This window comes from Pelodiscus sinensis, chromosome 9 (genome assembly GCF_049634645.1).
Source record: "Pelodiscus sinensis isolate JC-2024 chromosome 9, ASM4963464v1, whole genome shotgun sequence".
In the NCBI taxonomy this organism is placed as follows: Eukaryota; Metazoa; Chordata; order Testudines; family Trionychidae; genus Pelodiscus; species Pelodiscus sinensis.
Window position 1 is genome coordinate 29,309,479 of NC_134719.1, and position 16,480 is coordinate 29,325,958.

The 16,480-nt window shown below is 37.9% G+C and overlaps 1 protein-coding gene across 4 annotated transcripts in view; it reads left to right on the forward strand.

Annotated features, from left to right (window-relative positions):
- Positions 1–16,480, forward strand: part of PRKACB (protein kinase cAMP-activated catalytic subunit beta) — a 128,527-nt gene that overhangs the window by 88,789 nt on the left and 23,258 nt on the right. For all 4 annotated transcript variants that reach the window (XM_075936350.1, XM_006120295.4, XM_006120294.4 and 1 more), the window contains 3 exons: positions 1,942–2,003; positions 2,989–3,117; positions 12,284–12,382. In XM_075936350.1, coding sequence (XP_075792465.1) covers positions 3,055–3,117; positions 12,284–12,382 — 162 coding nt within the window. In that variant the 5' untranslated portion in view covers positions 1,942–2,003; positions 2,989–3,054. The remainder of the gene's footprint in view (positions 1–1,941; positions 2,004–2,988; positions 3,118–12,283; positions 12,383–16,480) is intronic.

A 16,480-nucleotide genomic window follows, 5' to 3' on the forward strand; every position in this document is an offset into this window, starting at 1 on the left:
CCTGGGTCCTTTTATACTAACATTCTGTGAAAAAATGAAGTTAAGGGTTAAGGAATAATCAGTGAGCGCTACTTATGCTTTCTTTTAAACACAGGTTCCCAACCAATGGTCTGAGCATTTTTTAATGCTTCAACACAATATGCTAATAGTCAATTAATTAGCATTTTGTCATGTTTAAATACTTTTTGCATACACTAGTGTGTAAATAGACATTAGTGGACTTAGAAACATAAAAACACTGAATTTAAAATATACATCAAGACCTCTCTAAACCTCTCTAATCAGGCACACTCTAGTCCAGCAACATCCATGGTCCGGCATGATTTTAGTTAGCCCGATATCCACTTATTCTAAGTGTGGCCAAGTTTCCCGTGGTCCCAGAAAGTTTGTTTACAGCCACCAGTCCTGGCTCTCAGCATTCTGTGCTGTTATTTAGCTCTAATTTACCCCTAAATGTCTTCTAAGAGCCCAGTAAGCGGTGGAGGTGTTGGTAATGCTGCTAGACAATATTGACCTCCCATGGTTCAGCAAATTTTCTGGCTCAGTACCAGTCAGTTTCTGAAGGTGCTCGACTAGAGAGGTTCAACCTGTAACTATTCTGAGAATTTTCTGAATTTCCTTCTGCACTGATGCATCTCCAGCTATGCCAGTAGTGCAGACCAGCCAATGGTATTCTTATCCCAGTGTCGTCTAACTTCTGTTCTAGGTAGCATGGTGGTTAAAAAAAAAGTGGCTGGTCTGCTTTATGGATACAACTATTTGCTAGCACTGCTGGAGCTGCACCAGTACTAGAGCAATGGTAGAAGAATTTTTATAAAAATATCCATTTAGATGAGGCAATAATATTCTGAGGAAACAAACAATAGGAACATTCTGTCTTCTCCTCACATTATTGTTTTTAGCAAATCATAAAACGAAGTTTGGCTTTATTTCTTAAAGCAGTAGAATTGAAAATACACTTCTCAAAATTATTATTCTGAATCCTATTCAGACAATGCCTGATTATATTGTTGTTGTTTTTTTTTTTTATAAATTACATATAGCAAAACTCATCCATACAGAAAACCTACCCCTGATCATCTGATTATGTGGCATGACCCCAAGAGAACAAAATAAGCATGATTTTTTCATGGTGATTCTTTGAATGTTTCAGAATAACAATAAAAACTGAAAAAAGCCTCTGTTTTTCACTGCATATATAAAATACCCCACACAGATCTGGCTGCTGAAGATCTTCCATCTAGGATTAAAATATCTGAAAAGTGATTTAGGATTATGGAATGCTAGTGCACATTTTAAACAATCATCCAGAATTGTACATTACTAATTGGTTTAATTTCAAATGAAAAAATAATACCTTACAAGTTTATTCTCTGACTGTGGGCATCTCTAATGTGCAGTGTTGTTGTAGCCCTGTTTTGTCTTTGTCATCTTGCAATAATGCTGTACAATTTGTACTTCTGCTGCAATCAGCCTTTAACTAAAGGTGATGGGGGGGAGGGGAGCAATAAGAACTATTTTGAACTCAAATTATTGAAAGTAAAACTTTTTTAAAATGTTGCCTTTGATAAATATAAATTATTTGCAAAAGGCATTTTTCCCATTCAATTTAAGAATGCTTAACATCACCTTAAAGAGACTGCTTGTGTGTATAGTATTGTGGACCATTTAGATTTAGAATAGATTAAGTAATTTATGTCAAAATACGTAGTACCCCAAAAGAGTTAAGGGTCTACTGGAGATACTGTAGAAATTTTAGGGACACTGATGCTTGCTTTGTTTTTTAGTAATGGCAGTTTATCTATTTGGTATATACAAACTGAAGAGCAGTTTATCATGTACTTTTATTTAAAGCAGCTCTACTTAATAGATACATGTTTCAATCTTCCACATTACATGTTTAGTGAATTGGATTTAAGGGAATATTTTTTGTATTTTCAGTGAAAGAGTTCCTAGCCAAAGCCAAAGAAGATTTCTTAAGAAAATGGGAAAGCCCCCCTCAGGTAAGGAAGCATAATTTAAAATATAGATGCATTGTATGAGTCTGACTGGTATCTTTTCTGGAAGTGAGTTCAGTATTCAGAACTCAGATATGACTTTGCACCCTACAGAAAATCAAAGACATTTTCTGTACAAAAGCTGTTGAGTCTATGCTAAGGATTTAAACCCATTTTCTGTAATTGTAGTTTAGGTCAGCAAAGAAGCTTTGGTTGTAAGTCTCCGAAGCTGGGAGGAAGAGCATATTTAGTGATGGGTTCCTTGCTATGACATTCATTCTCACTGACAATTTAATAGTTTGAATCTCACCACTCTTATGACATGCTACAACAAGCTTTTTATAACAGGAGTCCTTGGTTTATCCTGGACATTCTTCTTGAAAATTTCTCTAGATCTTTTGGATCTAGGGACAAATTTCCTTGTTGATGAGTGAGAGTGGGTAGTATATACTTCCTGTTTGGAGAAAGAATTGTAATTTTAATTACTTTTCAAATAGCATTCAAATATTGTGGTAATAGATATTTCAAATATGGATTTTACACAATGTATGAATAATAGTTCCTCAACACATTTCCAAATAGAATTCTTTTTTTAGCACTTAAGGATGGAAACTTGAAGATGACTGTAATCTTCTGCAGATTTTGTGTGTGTGTGTGTGTGTGTGTGTGTGTGTGTGTGTGTGTGTGTGTGTGTGTGTGTGTGTATTATGATGTTTGCAGTTAAATTCTCACTGCTAGAAACATACCATCTTGATAGCGATATTTCTTGTCATTTTTAAACAAATTAAATCCCTTTGTTTTAATGAAATATTACAAATCTCTCCAGGTTCTATGTGTGAAATAATATTAACATGAGTTAGTGCTCTAGTTTTTTAATTTTGACAAGAAATTGCATCCATTCTCTTTGATAAGTTACTACTTTTCCTGTCTCTATGTATGAAAACTGTAATTGTTATTTATTAATCTGTTCTATTTTATTGTGCCCATTTAGAATACTGCTGGCCTAGATGATTTTGAGAGACAAAAAACTCTTGGAACAGGATCATTTGGGAGAGTTATGTTGGTGAAATATAAATCCACAGATCAGTATTATGCTATGAAGATACTGGATAAACAGAAGGTTGGAGCATTTTATAAGTATACTAATTTATGTGATTAAAAACTGTTTTTGCTGGTAGAGAGCAAGCTGTTCATTTTAGATCATTATCTGAGGTCTGGAAAAATGTTGCATCCCATTATCTGGATTTTTCATGCTATTACAGAAGGCTTTAGCTGGCATTTGTGTCTTTGAGAGGAAAATAGAATTGTTGCTTTTCTTTAACAATTCTATGGGAGCTTTGTGAACAGGGGCAGCTAACAGAAAGTTTCATGAGAGAGTTCTCTTGGTGAAGGAGGAGCGATTATGGGACCCTTGGGGTAAGTGTCAGAGGGGTAGCCGTGTTAGTCTGAATCTGCAAAAGCAACGAGGATTCCTGTGGCACTTTAGGGTATGTCTACACTTGCACCCTAGTTCGAATTAAGGATGCAAACGTAGGCATTCAAAATAGTCAGTGAAGCGGGGATTTAAATATCCTGCGCTTCATTAGCATGATCTCGCCAGTGTGTTACTCCGATCAACAGCTGTTTCGAAAGTGAAAGTGCGCGCTGGGACGCGTTAGTTTGAACCAAACCCCTTGGTTCGAACTAACATTACTACTCATTGAGGAGTAACATTAGTTCGAACCAAGGGGTTTGGTTCAAACTAACGCGTCCCAGCGCACACTTTCACTTTCGAAACAGCTGTTGATCGGAGTAACGCGCCGGCGAGATCATGCTAATGAAGCGCGGGATATTTAAATTCCCGCTTCACTGACTATTTTGAATGGTTACATTTGCATCCCTAGTTCAAACTAGGGTGCAGGTATAGACATTCCCTTATACACTAACAGATTTATTGGGGCATAACCTTTCGTGGGCGAAGATCCACTTCATCAGATGCACTAACACGAAAGCTTATGCCCACGAAAGCTTATGCTCCAATAAATCTGTTAGTCTATAAGGTGCCACAGGACTCCTTGTCACTTTTGGGGTAAGTGGTTGTCTGTAGTATGTGTGACTCTGTTTGGGGGTTTACTTGCTGGTTGCCTGAAAGAAAGTGTGTGCTGAGCTTGTGTTTGTCTGTCTGTTTGTTTGGAAATTCATGTCTGATCTGATCGCTTGAATGACCACGTGATGAGCCTGGTAGTTGGAAGCTGTGAGTTCCTTAATGAAAATTTGAAATCTAGAACCCACTGGTCAAGTCTTGGCCAGGGAGCAGGGGCTATCAGGAAACTAGGGAAACTTCTGAAATAGGAGGAACCTATACAGGAAGGATGGTCTCCACCTAAATCTAAGTGGAACCAGACTGCTGGCACTTAACATTAAAAAGGTTGTAGAGCAGTTTTTAAATTAAGGACTGGGGAAAAGGTTCAGAGGAGCATATGGATCAGACACAGACATCTCTTAGGACAGAGTCTATTAACAGAGATTCTCTATGTTCTAGTCAGGAGGAGAGGATCGAAGTATGGGTCAGATTAGATGAGACACAATCAAATGAAAGAGTCTAACACATCAGGAAATGGCAGACAGATAAATAGTGACAAATTAAAGTGCTTATACACAAATGCTCATGTTAAAGGAGGATATTGATATAATAGGTATCATGGAAACTTGGGAGAATGAGGACAATCAATGGGGCACGGTCATACCGGGATACAAAATATATTGGAAGGACAGAACAGGTCGTGCTGGTAGGGGAATGGCACTATACATGAAAGAAAATGTAGAATCAAATGAAGTAAAAATCTTAAATGAGCCAAAATGTTCCATAAAATCTCTGTGGATAGTAATTCCATGCTCCAATAATAGGAATATAACAATGGGGATATATTATGACCACCTGATCAGGACAGTGTTAGTGACTATGGAATGCTAAGGGAGATTAGAGAGGATATCAAAATAAAACACTCAATAATAGTAGGGGATTTCAGCTAACCCCATATTGACTGGGGACATGTCACCTCAGAATGGGATGCAGAGATAAAATGTCTTGATACCTTAAATGACTACTTCTTGGAGCAGCTGGTTCTGGAACCTACAAGAGGAGAGGCAATTCTTGAGTTAGTCCTAAGTGGAGCACAGGATCTAGTCCAAAATATAACTGGACAGCTTGGAAATAGTGACCATAATATAAAGAATCTAACATCCCTGTGGTGAGAAAAACACCTCAATAGCCCAACACTATGGCATATAATTTTAGTAAGGGGAACTACACAAAATGAGGAGGTTAGTTAAACAAAAATTAAAAGGTAGAGTGAGAAAAATAAACTCTCTGCAAGCTGCATGGAAACTTTTCAAATAATAGAGGCCCAACTTCAATGTATACCCCAAATTAAAATCACAGTGAGAGAACCAAAAAAGTGCCACCATAGCTTAACAACCAAGTAAAAGGAGCAGCAAGAGAAAAAAAGACATATTTTAAAAAGTTGGAAGTCAAATCCTAGTGAGGAAAATAGAAAGGAGCATAAACTTTGTCAAATTAAGTGTAAAAATATAATAAGAAAAGCCAAAAAGGAGTTTGAAGAGCAGCTATCTAAAAACTCAAAAAGTAATAGTAAAATGTTTTTAAGTACATCAGAAGCAGGAAGCCTGCTAAACAAGCAGTGGGATCCTTGTATGATCGAGATGCTAAAGGAGCACTCAAAGATGATAAAGTCATTGCGAAGAAACTAATTCGGTCTACACAGCTGAGGATATTGGGGAGATTGCCAAATCTAAGCCATTCTTTTTAGGTGACAAATCTGAGGAATTGTCTCAGATTGAGGTGTCATTAGAAGAGGTTTTGGAACAAATTGATAAACTTAACAGTAACAAGTCACCTGGACTAGTTGGCAATCACCCAAGAGTTCTGAAAGAACTCAACTGTGAAATTGCGGAACTATTATCTGTGGTTTGTAACCTATCCTTTAAATCAGCTTTTATGTGTAATGATGGGAAGATAGCTAATGTGACGCCATTATTTAAAAAGGGCTCTAGAGGTGATCTTTTCAAATGTTTTCAATTACAGACCGGCAAGTCTAACATCAGTACTGGGCAAATTAGTTGACACATAGATGAATATAAATATGTTGAGGGAAAGTAACATGGTTACTGAAAAGGGAAATCATGCCTTGCTAATCTATTGTCAACAAATATGTGGACAAGGGTAGAGGGTCCAGTGGACATAGTATACTTAGGTTTTCAGAAATCCTTTGACAAGGTCCCTCACCAAAGGCTCTTAAGTAAAGTGAGTTGTCATAGGACAAGAGGGAAGGTCTTTTCATGGATTGATCATTGGTTATAAGACAGGAAACAAAAGTTAGGAATAAATGGTAAGTTTTCAGAGTGGAGAACAGTAACTAGGGGGGTCTCCGAAGGGTCTGTCCTAGACCAAACCTATTGACCTTAATTATAAACGATCTAAAGAAAGGAGTAAACAGTGAGGTGGCAAAATTTGAAGATGATACCAAACTGCTCAAGATAGTTAAGACCAAAGCAGACTGTGAAGAGCTTCAAAAAGATCTCCCTAAACTAAGTGATTGGGCAACAGAATGGCAAATGAAATTTAATGTTGATAAATATAAAGTAATGCACATTGGTAAAAAATAATCCAAACTATATATACAATATGATGGGAACTAATTTGGCTACAACTACTCAAGAGAGAGATCTTGGAGTCATTGTGGATAGTTCTCTGAAAACATCCACTCAGTGTGCAGCAGCAGCCAAAAAAGCAAATAGAATGTTAGGAGTCATTAAAAAGGGATAGAGAATAAGATAGAGAACATCTTACTGCCTCTGTATAAAACCATGGTACACCCACATCTTGAATACTGCATACAGATGTGGTTGCCTCATCTCAAAAAGAATATATTGGCATTGGAAAAGGTTAAGAAAAGGGCAACAAAAATGATTACAGGCTTGGAACACGTCCCATATGAAGAGAGATTAAAAAGACTTGGACTTTTCAGCTTAGAAAAGAGGAGACTAAGGCGGGATATGATAGAGGTTTATAAAATCAAGACTGGTGTGGAAAAGGTGAATAAGGAAAAGTTATTTACTTATTCCCACAATATAAGAATTAGGGGTCATCAAATGAAATTAATAGGCAGCAGGTTTAAAACAAACAAAGGAAAGTTTTTCTTCATTCAGCACATAGTCAATCTGTAAAACTCCTTGTCAGAGGATGTTGTGAAGACTAGAATTTTAACAGGGTTCAAAAAAGAGCTAGATAGCCATTAATGGACCTAACCTCCATGAATCTATTTGCCAGGATGGGTAGGAACGTGTCCCTAGCCTCTGTATGGAAATGGATGACAGGAAAAGGATCATGTGATGATGACCTGGTGTGTTCCCTTCCTTAGGGGGCATCTGGTATTGGCCACTGTCAGCAGGCAAGATTCTGGGCTAGATGGACCTTTGATCTGACCCAGTGTGGCCATTCTTGTGTTCTAATTATCTTGTTTTCCTAAAGATTCTATTTTTTTTAAAAAAGCCGTAAGTAAAAAATCCTGAAATCTAAGTCATAGCATGGCACATTTGTATGTTGGGTAGCTTTTTTTTCCTTTCTGTTTTCTAAATACTTTGATTACGGCTGTTAATTAATTGCAGTTAGCATCCGTGATTATCTTAAAACAAAATTACCATATTAATTGCATACCTCTGGGCAGAGTGGGAAGCATTGGGGTTGAGAGGAGCTTGGAGCAGCCCCAGCCAACAGCTCTGGAGGCTGGGAAGGGAAGGGTGGAAAAGCTCCAACCTGCAGCTTCCCAGGCAACAGGTTTTCTGGAGCAGCCACAATCTGCTGCTTCCTAGTTAACAGAGAGGGTAGGGGAGGAAGAGGTAGAGTTGCCAGGTGTCCAGGGGTAGGAATGCCTGGTTGAAAATGGTGCCTGGTGATTCCAGTCAGCACAATTGTCTGTGCTGTTAAAAGTCCAGTAGACCACAGTACCTAGCTTTGCACAGCTCCCGCATGTGGACAGCGTATCCTATTGGCTCCAGGATTCCCTCTAAGCTGTGCTCCTGCACAGCTGCACACAACAAATTTTAGACCCGCACACCTCGCCTGCCGAGCCGTACAGCAACACTCATCACCATTCACTTTCCTGCTGGATTGGAAGATGAGTGGGGGTGGAGGTAGTCTGGCAGGGCTGTGTTATGGCAGGCAGGCAGGGCCGGCCCGCAACATTTTGGCACCTGAGGCGGGGAGCTCAAATGACGCCCCCATGCCACCTTTTCTCCTGCCTGCCTGTTATGTCTTTTGTGCCCTCCTTCTTCCAGCACAGCACTTCACCATCTCTGTGTATTTAGAGCAGAGAGAATACATATGCACCATCAGCAGACACAATTTTCTACACTCTGGGTCCTAGTGGCTCCTCCCCACAGTCTAGCACCGAAAGTGTCCGTCTGCTATGTTCGTTGGACAAACGTCTCAGACGCTTCGCCAAAGGATCAATGCCCACAAAACAGATATTAGACAGGATCACAAAGAAAAAACAGTTTCTTGCCATTTCAACCAGAAAGGGTATTATTGTCTCAACAACTTGATTACCTGCATCCTGCTTCAAAGACTTTTTCACACCAGACTTGAAAGAGAATCCTCTGAACTGTCATTCATACCTAAATTCGACACTTTACGCCTCGGTCTAAACAAAGACATTAATTATCTTACCCATTACAAAGACAGCTTCCCCAATTATCACCTCTAATATCATTAGCTCATAGACATTTACCTCCCCCTCCCCATTCCCTTCTGTTCTGAAATTTGATTTGTCCTTTTCACATGTGTTCATTTTTTTGATTGTATCCTTTGGTATATATGGTTGTGCCAGTTTTCTTCCACTATTTGATCTGAGGAAGTGGGTCTGGCTCACGAAAGCTTATCACCTAATAAACCATCTTGTTAGTCTTTAAAGTGCTACATAGTCCTGTTTTCTGTATAGTTCATAGTGAGCATCTAAAATTGAAAATTATCTTGCTACATGTTAATACAGTGTGGCCCAAGAACTTTCAAGGACACTTTGGATCAAATTTTTCACAGTGTGGACTACAACCTAATAGAGATTGTCCAGTTGGGTCATTTCGTCTCCATTCATTATACCAGTGTCGACCTCCATGTTACTCATGATCATATAACATCCCTGTAGCAACTACAGTAAGTGCTTAGGCAACGGAGTAAATTTAGGAAAGAATTGAAAATATTTTCAGCTCTCTGTTTTAGCAGCTGGAAATACATAGGAGAGACAACACTCTGTACATATTTCTACATACTTGCTATCTATTGAAAATTTAAAATGCCTTTCTACGGTTTGAAAGACTTCTATTATGGCATACTGGATTTTATTAATAGGTTTTTTTATCACATCTGCTTTAGATTCAGTAAATGCTCCCATTTGTTTAAATTTCGGTTTTTTAAAAGTTAGATTTTTGGAATACACAATAATATTGTTAAAATATTCTATACCTTTGCTTTTATGTTAATACCATATTTTTATGGTTTGCAGATAATTTTTCATCTAGAACTTGTTCAGAAACATAATGCTTGCAATTCAGATTGTAAGGTTCTCATATTATTTTTGTTTGTAAGGTACTAGGTTGCCAATGCAGTTTTAATCATCTCTTGTACATACGCATTATTTATATAATAAGATTTCAGAAACTTCACTCTGTGTCACACTGAAACCTAAAATGGCTGAGTCAGTGTGAAGAGATGGAAACAGCTACTAGCATGGCTGAGAATGCTTTTTGTTCAGTATATTACTTGGTGCAGTCATCACTGGGATTCACAGTCTCTTACCATTCAGGATTTACGTTTTTTCAGCCATTTTGACTTCACAAATTACATCTCGGTGATAGCAAAGTGCCATGCCAAGAGTTCTAAGATGAGTGTGATATTACAGGTAACTTAACCAATCACCACCCTTATTCTTCAGGAGGGGTAGGCAATAAGCAGCCCATGGGTTACACTGTTCACCAGGGTTATTCCCTGGAGGGCTGCCAGATGTTTTATTTACCAAAGCGTCGGCAAGTATAGCCACTCACTGCTCCCATTGGCCATGGTTCCCTATTCCCAGGCAGTGGGAGCAGCAGGAAGCAGCTGGGTTTACCTATGGACACTCATCTAAATAACGTGTCTGGCAGCCCACCAGTGACTAACCCTGGCGAACCATGTCTGGCACGTGGGCCGTTTACTGTTCATCCTTGCTCTATAGTGAATTCTAGGTACCATCTTGTTACAGTATGTGGTGTCCTAGCACCTAAGAGAGAGGGGAGGAGATAGACTGATTAAAAAAGAAAATTATATGTAATTTCCAGTCAGCTACAGAAAGTTCACCTTCCATTTCACAGCCAAATGAATTTAGTATATTACTTCTCACAAATTCCACCAAATTCAGCAGTTGCAAATCTCTCAGGGGTCCACAGAGTTTGTGCTCATGAAGGCTTCTTTTGTCTAGAGTCAAAAACGACCTAAGATGTTGGACCTTATGCAAAATGTAAAGGGTGATTCAGTGTTTCCTTTCTGTTTTTAGTCTAGATTCAGCAAAGCTTAAAAATATAATTAAAAAGCTTAAAGTATGTCCTTTCTTGGTACAGCATATCTGTAAAGTTATGTTGCTTGGCTGTTTTCATTACATAATTACTTTTTTGAAAGGGCAAACAGTTGATTTCATGAGTATATCTGAGTTTGTGATTTGTCTGAAGGGGCATTTAAAACAAAACAAAAAAAAATGAAAACTTTTCCTCATACACAATTTTGAAAGGAGGCACGGGGGATGAGAGAGTATATTTCTTCATAATATAGCTATTTTGGAGCCAAAATAACTAATGCAAGTTAATTTTCAGCCTTTGCTGAGAACCTAACATATCATTTATTTACAGTAGCAAGATCAGACTTCCATTTAATAAACAGTGTTTTTGAGTGGTTCCAATTTTATCCTGATTTTTGTGGGCTTGTTTGTTCTATTTTGAGTTATTTAAAAAAATTGTTCCATGAATGCACTTTAGGAAGACTTGAATGGCTTAGCACTTTGATAATGAGATGGCGTGCAAGCCTTTCACATATAAGTAGCCAGTTCAAAGCAGTCCCAGGTCATAAGTAAATGAAAGTAGTTCTTAAGTCATAAGCATTTCCACCAGTTCTCACAATGGGGTATTGATAAATTGAGTAATCGGGAGTAGGGAAAATTAAAGTGAATACTTAATGCTGGAGTTAAAGAAAAGGAAATAGAATTATTTTCTATTAGCAATAGAAGAACAGACAGCTGGAACACATAATTTACTGCCTTTGGCAGTAGAGCATTATAATAGTCTCCAAACAGAGGACAAGACTCAGTTTTTGACATTGTTGCTAGAAAGCCTTGTACTTACTGTGTGTAACAGTATATATTAAACTCATTGTGAAGTGTGGCAGATGCAACTGTTTTGAGTAAAGAAATTATTAAACTCAACTTTTCCCTTTCCTAAATTTTCTACCAGATGTTATGTGCATTTTGCAACTTTAGTGAGTCTCACTCTTGTTCCTTGTGAATAAGCATATGTCACCCACGAAACTCCTCATTGGGACTAACCAAAATTCTTATTGATGGTCTCAGCATTGAATGGCTATGTATATGTGCTACCCTGTCACTGCTGTGTGTTAGGGATATAAAATCCATTTTAAAAAATTAACCAGTTAAACATTATGTTTAACCGGTTAACCAGGATCCAAAGGGCAGGAGGCTGCTCCAGCCCAGCTGGGCGTACCATGCTGTGGGCTGCTTTGGTCAGACCAGGCCTGCTGCACTGCACCATGGGTGAGGGGCTGCTTCAGCCCACCTGGGCCACTGGTTAACCAGTGACCTGGTAAGCATCACCCAGTAAGGGTGGTGTTTACCAAGTAACCGGTTAACTCTGTACATCCATATTGCAGGTGACTGCCAAGTAGGTCAACTAGGTCCATTATCAAGGACGTATGAAGTTTGTCCCATTGGCTCTATGTTCCAAATTTAGGGATATATAAAGGCCTTCAATTGCTAAAGACAGGAAGTAACAATATTTTCAGAACTGTAAAGTCTCTTAAAAGTTTCATGAAATAAATTTGAAATATCACTTAGTGATACAGTAGTAAAAGTATTTCACTTATCCATGCGTAACTACATGTTTTGCATTTCAATTTAACTGTTTTAATATGTTTTTGGAAAGCCTAGAATGTGCTTTCTAGACCAAAGAATTTAAAGATTGTTTGTTTGTAGGTTGTCAAGCTGAAACAAATAGAACACACGCTGAATGAAAAGAGAATATTACAAGCAGTGAACTTTCCTTTCCTTGTGAGACTGGAGTATTCTTTTAAGGTAAATATTTTAAAAGCAGTTGCTTCAAAATGTGCATGAAAAAAATGTTAGATTCATACAGATAACTTTCTTGCTCACTCTATTAAGCCTTTGTACTTACACAGTACTTATGCAGCTGTGATAAGGTCTAGCACTTCCTCCTAAGAATTATTAATGCACATGAGGGAAACTTGGAAATTGTCATTTGATAAATCTATCTCTTTACATGGTCTTGTCACAGCTTGGCACTCCAAAAATGATTTTGTATGCTCTTTTGATGCTTTTTTTTTTTTTTTTTTTTTTAATAATATCCACACACAAAAATTTAAATGCAGGTATTGATGTTGGTGTCTTGAGACCAGAGTTAAAATCTGTTGTTTTCAAAAGTTTCTTAGATATTTAAGAGAAATGATGCAGTTGCAGGTTACTAGGGCGATTGAAAAATGACTGGAAATCTAGTAGGATGCCTGTGGAATGATGGAATTGAGAAGCTTTCATCATGTGACACTTCATCTGCTCTCACCCCCATTGGGTATTGCAAATCTTTCCCAAATCATCCTGTGGCCAGTTCCACACTGGAATAGCTACCCACAGTGCACTTCTTAGTGTATCCTTGCAAGAGATACTATAGTGCATGGGTTCCCAAACTGGGAGGCATGAAGAAATTCCAAAAGGAGCGAGAAACACTCAGCTCCCCTCGTCCTCCGCACCTCCCCCCAGTTGTGCTGCTTTTTTGTCTCAGTTCCTTTTTTTTTTCTTTTCTCAACAAGTTTTGCTGCTATTGGGGGAGGGGGGAAGGTTGAGTGTTTCTCAAAAATCAAAAAGGGGGCATGATGCCAAAAAGTTTGGGAACCACTGCTATAGTGGATGTGCTCCACAAACACAAGGAGCGTAATGTGGGTATGCAATATCAGTTTAATTACAACCGTGGTTTTAGGTCAGCATTACGTGCATCAATAAAACACTGATTCTTGGGCCTTGTCTACACTACAAAAAGTATCAGAGAGATCCATGGTATGCATTTTTGCTTGAAAGCCCTTTGTAACATCTGTAGCTTACTCTACAATGAGGCAGAGGTACAAGAAATGGAAGCTGAAGAGAATATCAGAGAACTAGTTGTTATAATTTCATTGCTTAGATGACATTCTAAATACCTTCTCTTTAAACTGTTTTAACCACAGGTTCCACTTGGGTTTGAAAAGAGTATATAAATGGGTAGTAGTCAGTGGGAAATGTATGCTTGGAAGCATGAGCTTTCCAAGAGTCAGTTACATATCATCATCTTGGGATTTGAGAATACTCCTGTTAATACCCTCTATATAGTAGAAAGACTTTCAAAATTGATGTTAAAATATTGTGGTAAACTAGCCAGATACCCTATGTGAAACTAAGTATAATTCCAATTATCCAAATTCCCTTTATTTGATAATCCTAGTTTTCCAAATCCAAAGTATATCTTCTGTGCAGCCTGTGTTAATGAATAGCACTTCTGTTTGTTCAGAAGCTCTGTTACTTGAAACTTTTGGGTGCAGCTGCTATATATTGATGAGCAAAGGAGACTGGAAAATAACTTGAGAAATTTTCAGCTTCCAGCAGGGTCCTTTTTCAAACTAATATCAATTACTTTAATGCTGTATTTGGAAAAAGTTTTTAGGTGCAGGAAAACAGTGTCTGCACATGTTTTCTGGAGTCAGGGCCTTACTGAGAGTAAAAGAATTGCAAAATTGTTAGGCTGGAAGAAATCTCGAGAGATCGTATTGTCCATCCTCCTGCAGTGACCTAGGGCCAACTAAATCTAGACCATCTCCAAAAGGGGATATATAACCTGATCTTAAAAACCTCCAAAGGTACAGATTCCATAACCTCCCTTTGTAACCCATTCCTGTACTTTCAGAAAACTTTTCCTACTATCTAACCTAAGTCTCCATTGCTGTAGATTAAAACCCATTACTAGTCCTACCTTCAATGGACAGGGAGAGTAGTTGATTACTGTCTTCTTTGATTACCCTTATCATAAATGAAGACAGCATGTCCCCAATCAGTCTTCTTTTTTCAAGACTAATCATACCCAGAATTTTAATATTTTCTTATAGGTCAGGTTTTTTAAACCTTTTATCTTGTTTGTTGCTCTCCTTTAGTTTCTCCAGTTTGTCTACATATATCTTAGCATGTATAAAACTGGACACAGTACTCCAGTTGAGATGGAGTATGACCTTTTGAATACAGCATGAGCTTTTTCTTCTGTTTCTCATATATGATATTCCTCTTATTACATCTTTATTTAATTTCATCTCATCAGAGTCCTTTTTAATTCTAATCTTGGCCTCCAAAATGCTTTCAGCTCCTTCCAGCTTGGTTTCCTCTTCATGTAATGCGTCATCAAGCTGTGGAACTCCTTGCCAGAGGATGTTGTGAAGGCCAGGATTTTAACTGGGTTCAAAAAAGAGCTAAATAAATTCATAGACGATAGTTCCATCAATGGCTGTTAGCCAGGATGCAAAGGAATGGAGTCCCTAGCCCCTGCTTGTCAGGGAGGGATCACTTGATGATTACCTGTTCTGTTCATTCCATCTGGGGTAAGCTAGCATTGGCCACTGTCAGAAGACAGAATACTGGACTAGATGGACCTTTGGTTCATCCAGTATGGCCATTCATATGTTGTCATCCACAAATTTTATTAGCATACTCCCAATTCTATTATCCAAGTCATTAATGAAAATATTGAATAGTTCTGGACCTAGAGAGACCCCTGTTGGATCCCACCAGATATGTTTTCCCATCATGACAGTAAACCATTGATAACTATTTTTTGAACATGGTTTGTCAATCACTTATGCATTCAGTTTATGGCTATTTCTTATAGACTACATTTCCCTAATGTGGGACAACCTCAAAAGTTGTAGTACAATAAATATGCTTACATCTACAGCTTCCCTCCTAGCCATTAGGCTTGAATCCCTGTCAAAGAAATACATTAGGTTTGGTTGACATGAACTGTTCTTTACAAATCTATGCTGACTATTGCTTATCACTTATTGCCCTCTTTGTGCTTACAAATTGATTGTTTAATAAATTGTTCCACTGTATTTCCAAGTATTGACATTATGTTAACTGGCCTATAAATCCCAATTCTTTGTTCCTCTTTTTAAAGATAGGTAGGTACTATGTTTGCCTTTGTCAAGGTCTCTGGGACCTCACCCATTCTCCATGAGTTCTTGTATATAATTACTAATGATTCTGACATTTATTTTGTTAGTTTTGTAAGTATATTGGGTGAATTTATTCAGGCTCTGCTACCTTGAATATATCTAATTTGTGTAAATATTATTTAATTTGTCCTTTTCCTATTATAGCTCATGTTCCTTCCCCCTTGTTAATGTTAATTGTGTGAAGCATCTCGTCACAATTAACTTTTTAAAGAGAGGACTGAAGCAAAATAGGTATTAAACTAACCATTGGACTACTGCATGAACTGAAGTACACTCTGTGGGATAGTACTATTTTCCAAACAGATGTTAGAGATCACTTGGAGGAGCAGCTCTTTCTTTCTAAATGGTTGTGGGATTATACTTCTCTAAAGATATCAGACCAGATCCTCAACTAGTTGATTTCTTTGTCATTTCATTGATTTCAATGGAGCTGTGTCAGTTTATTCCAACTATATCCAGCTAAGCATTGTACATGATTCTCACTCTTGGGTCTTACTATTTATCATGAGACCGATTGAACTCTCCTAGTGCTTACAGGTTTAAAACCTTTCAGATCACTGGTAGCAGGGTAGAGCACAAGCTTAGTCTTTTCTGTCTATCTCACTTTTGTCAAGTACAGTTGCTACCATCGAATGATAGTCAAGTCCATCAACAGAATGGAAGATGAAGAACACAGAAAAAGAAACATACCAACTCATGATTATTTACATAAGTAAAGAGGTGTGTCCGAAAAAAATGGAAAAACTAAGTGTGCAGGGAAGTTAGGGGGAGTGAGACTCCTGCAAAATGATACTTTCAGAATAAGAAAACTAGAGAGTAAGTAATTCTCCTTTCTCTAAAGATACCATTGCTGGGATTTTTATTTCTGGAGACTAAAAAGCTCCAACAGTTGTCTCAAAAGGAATGAGAT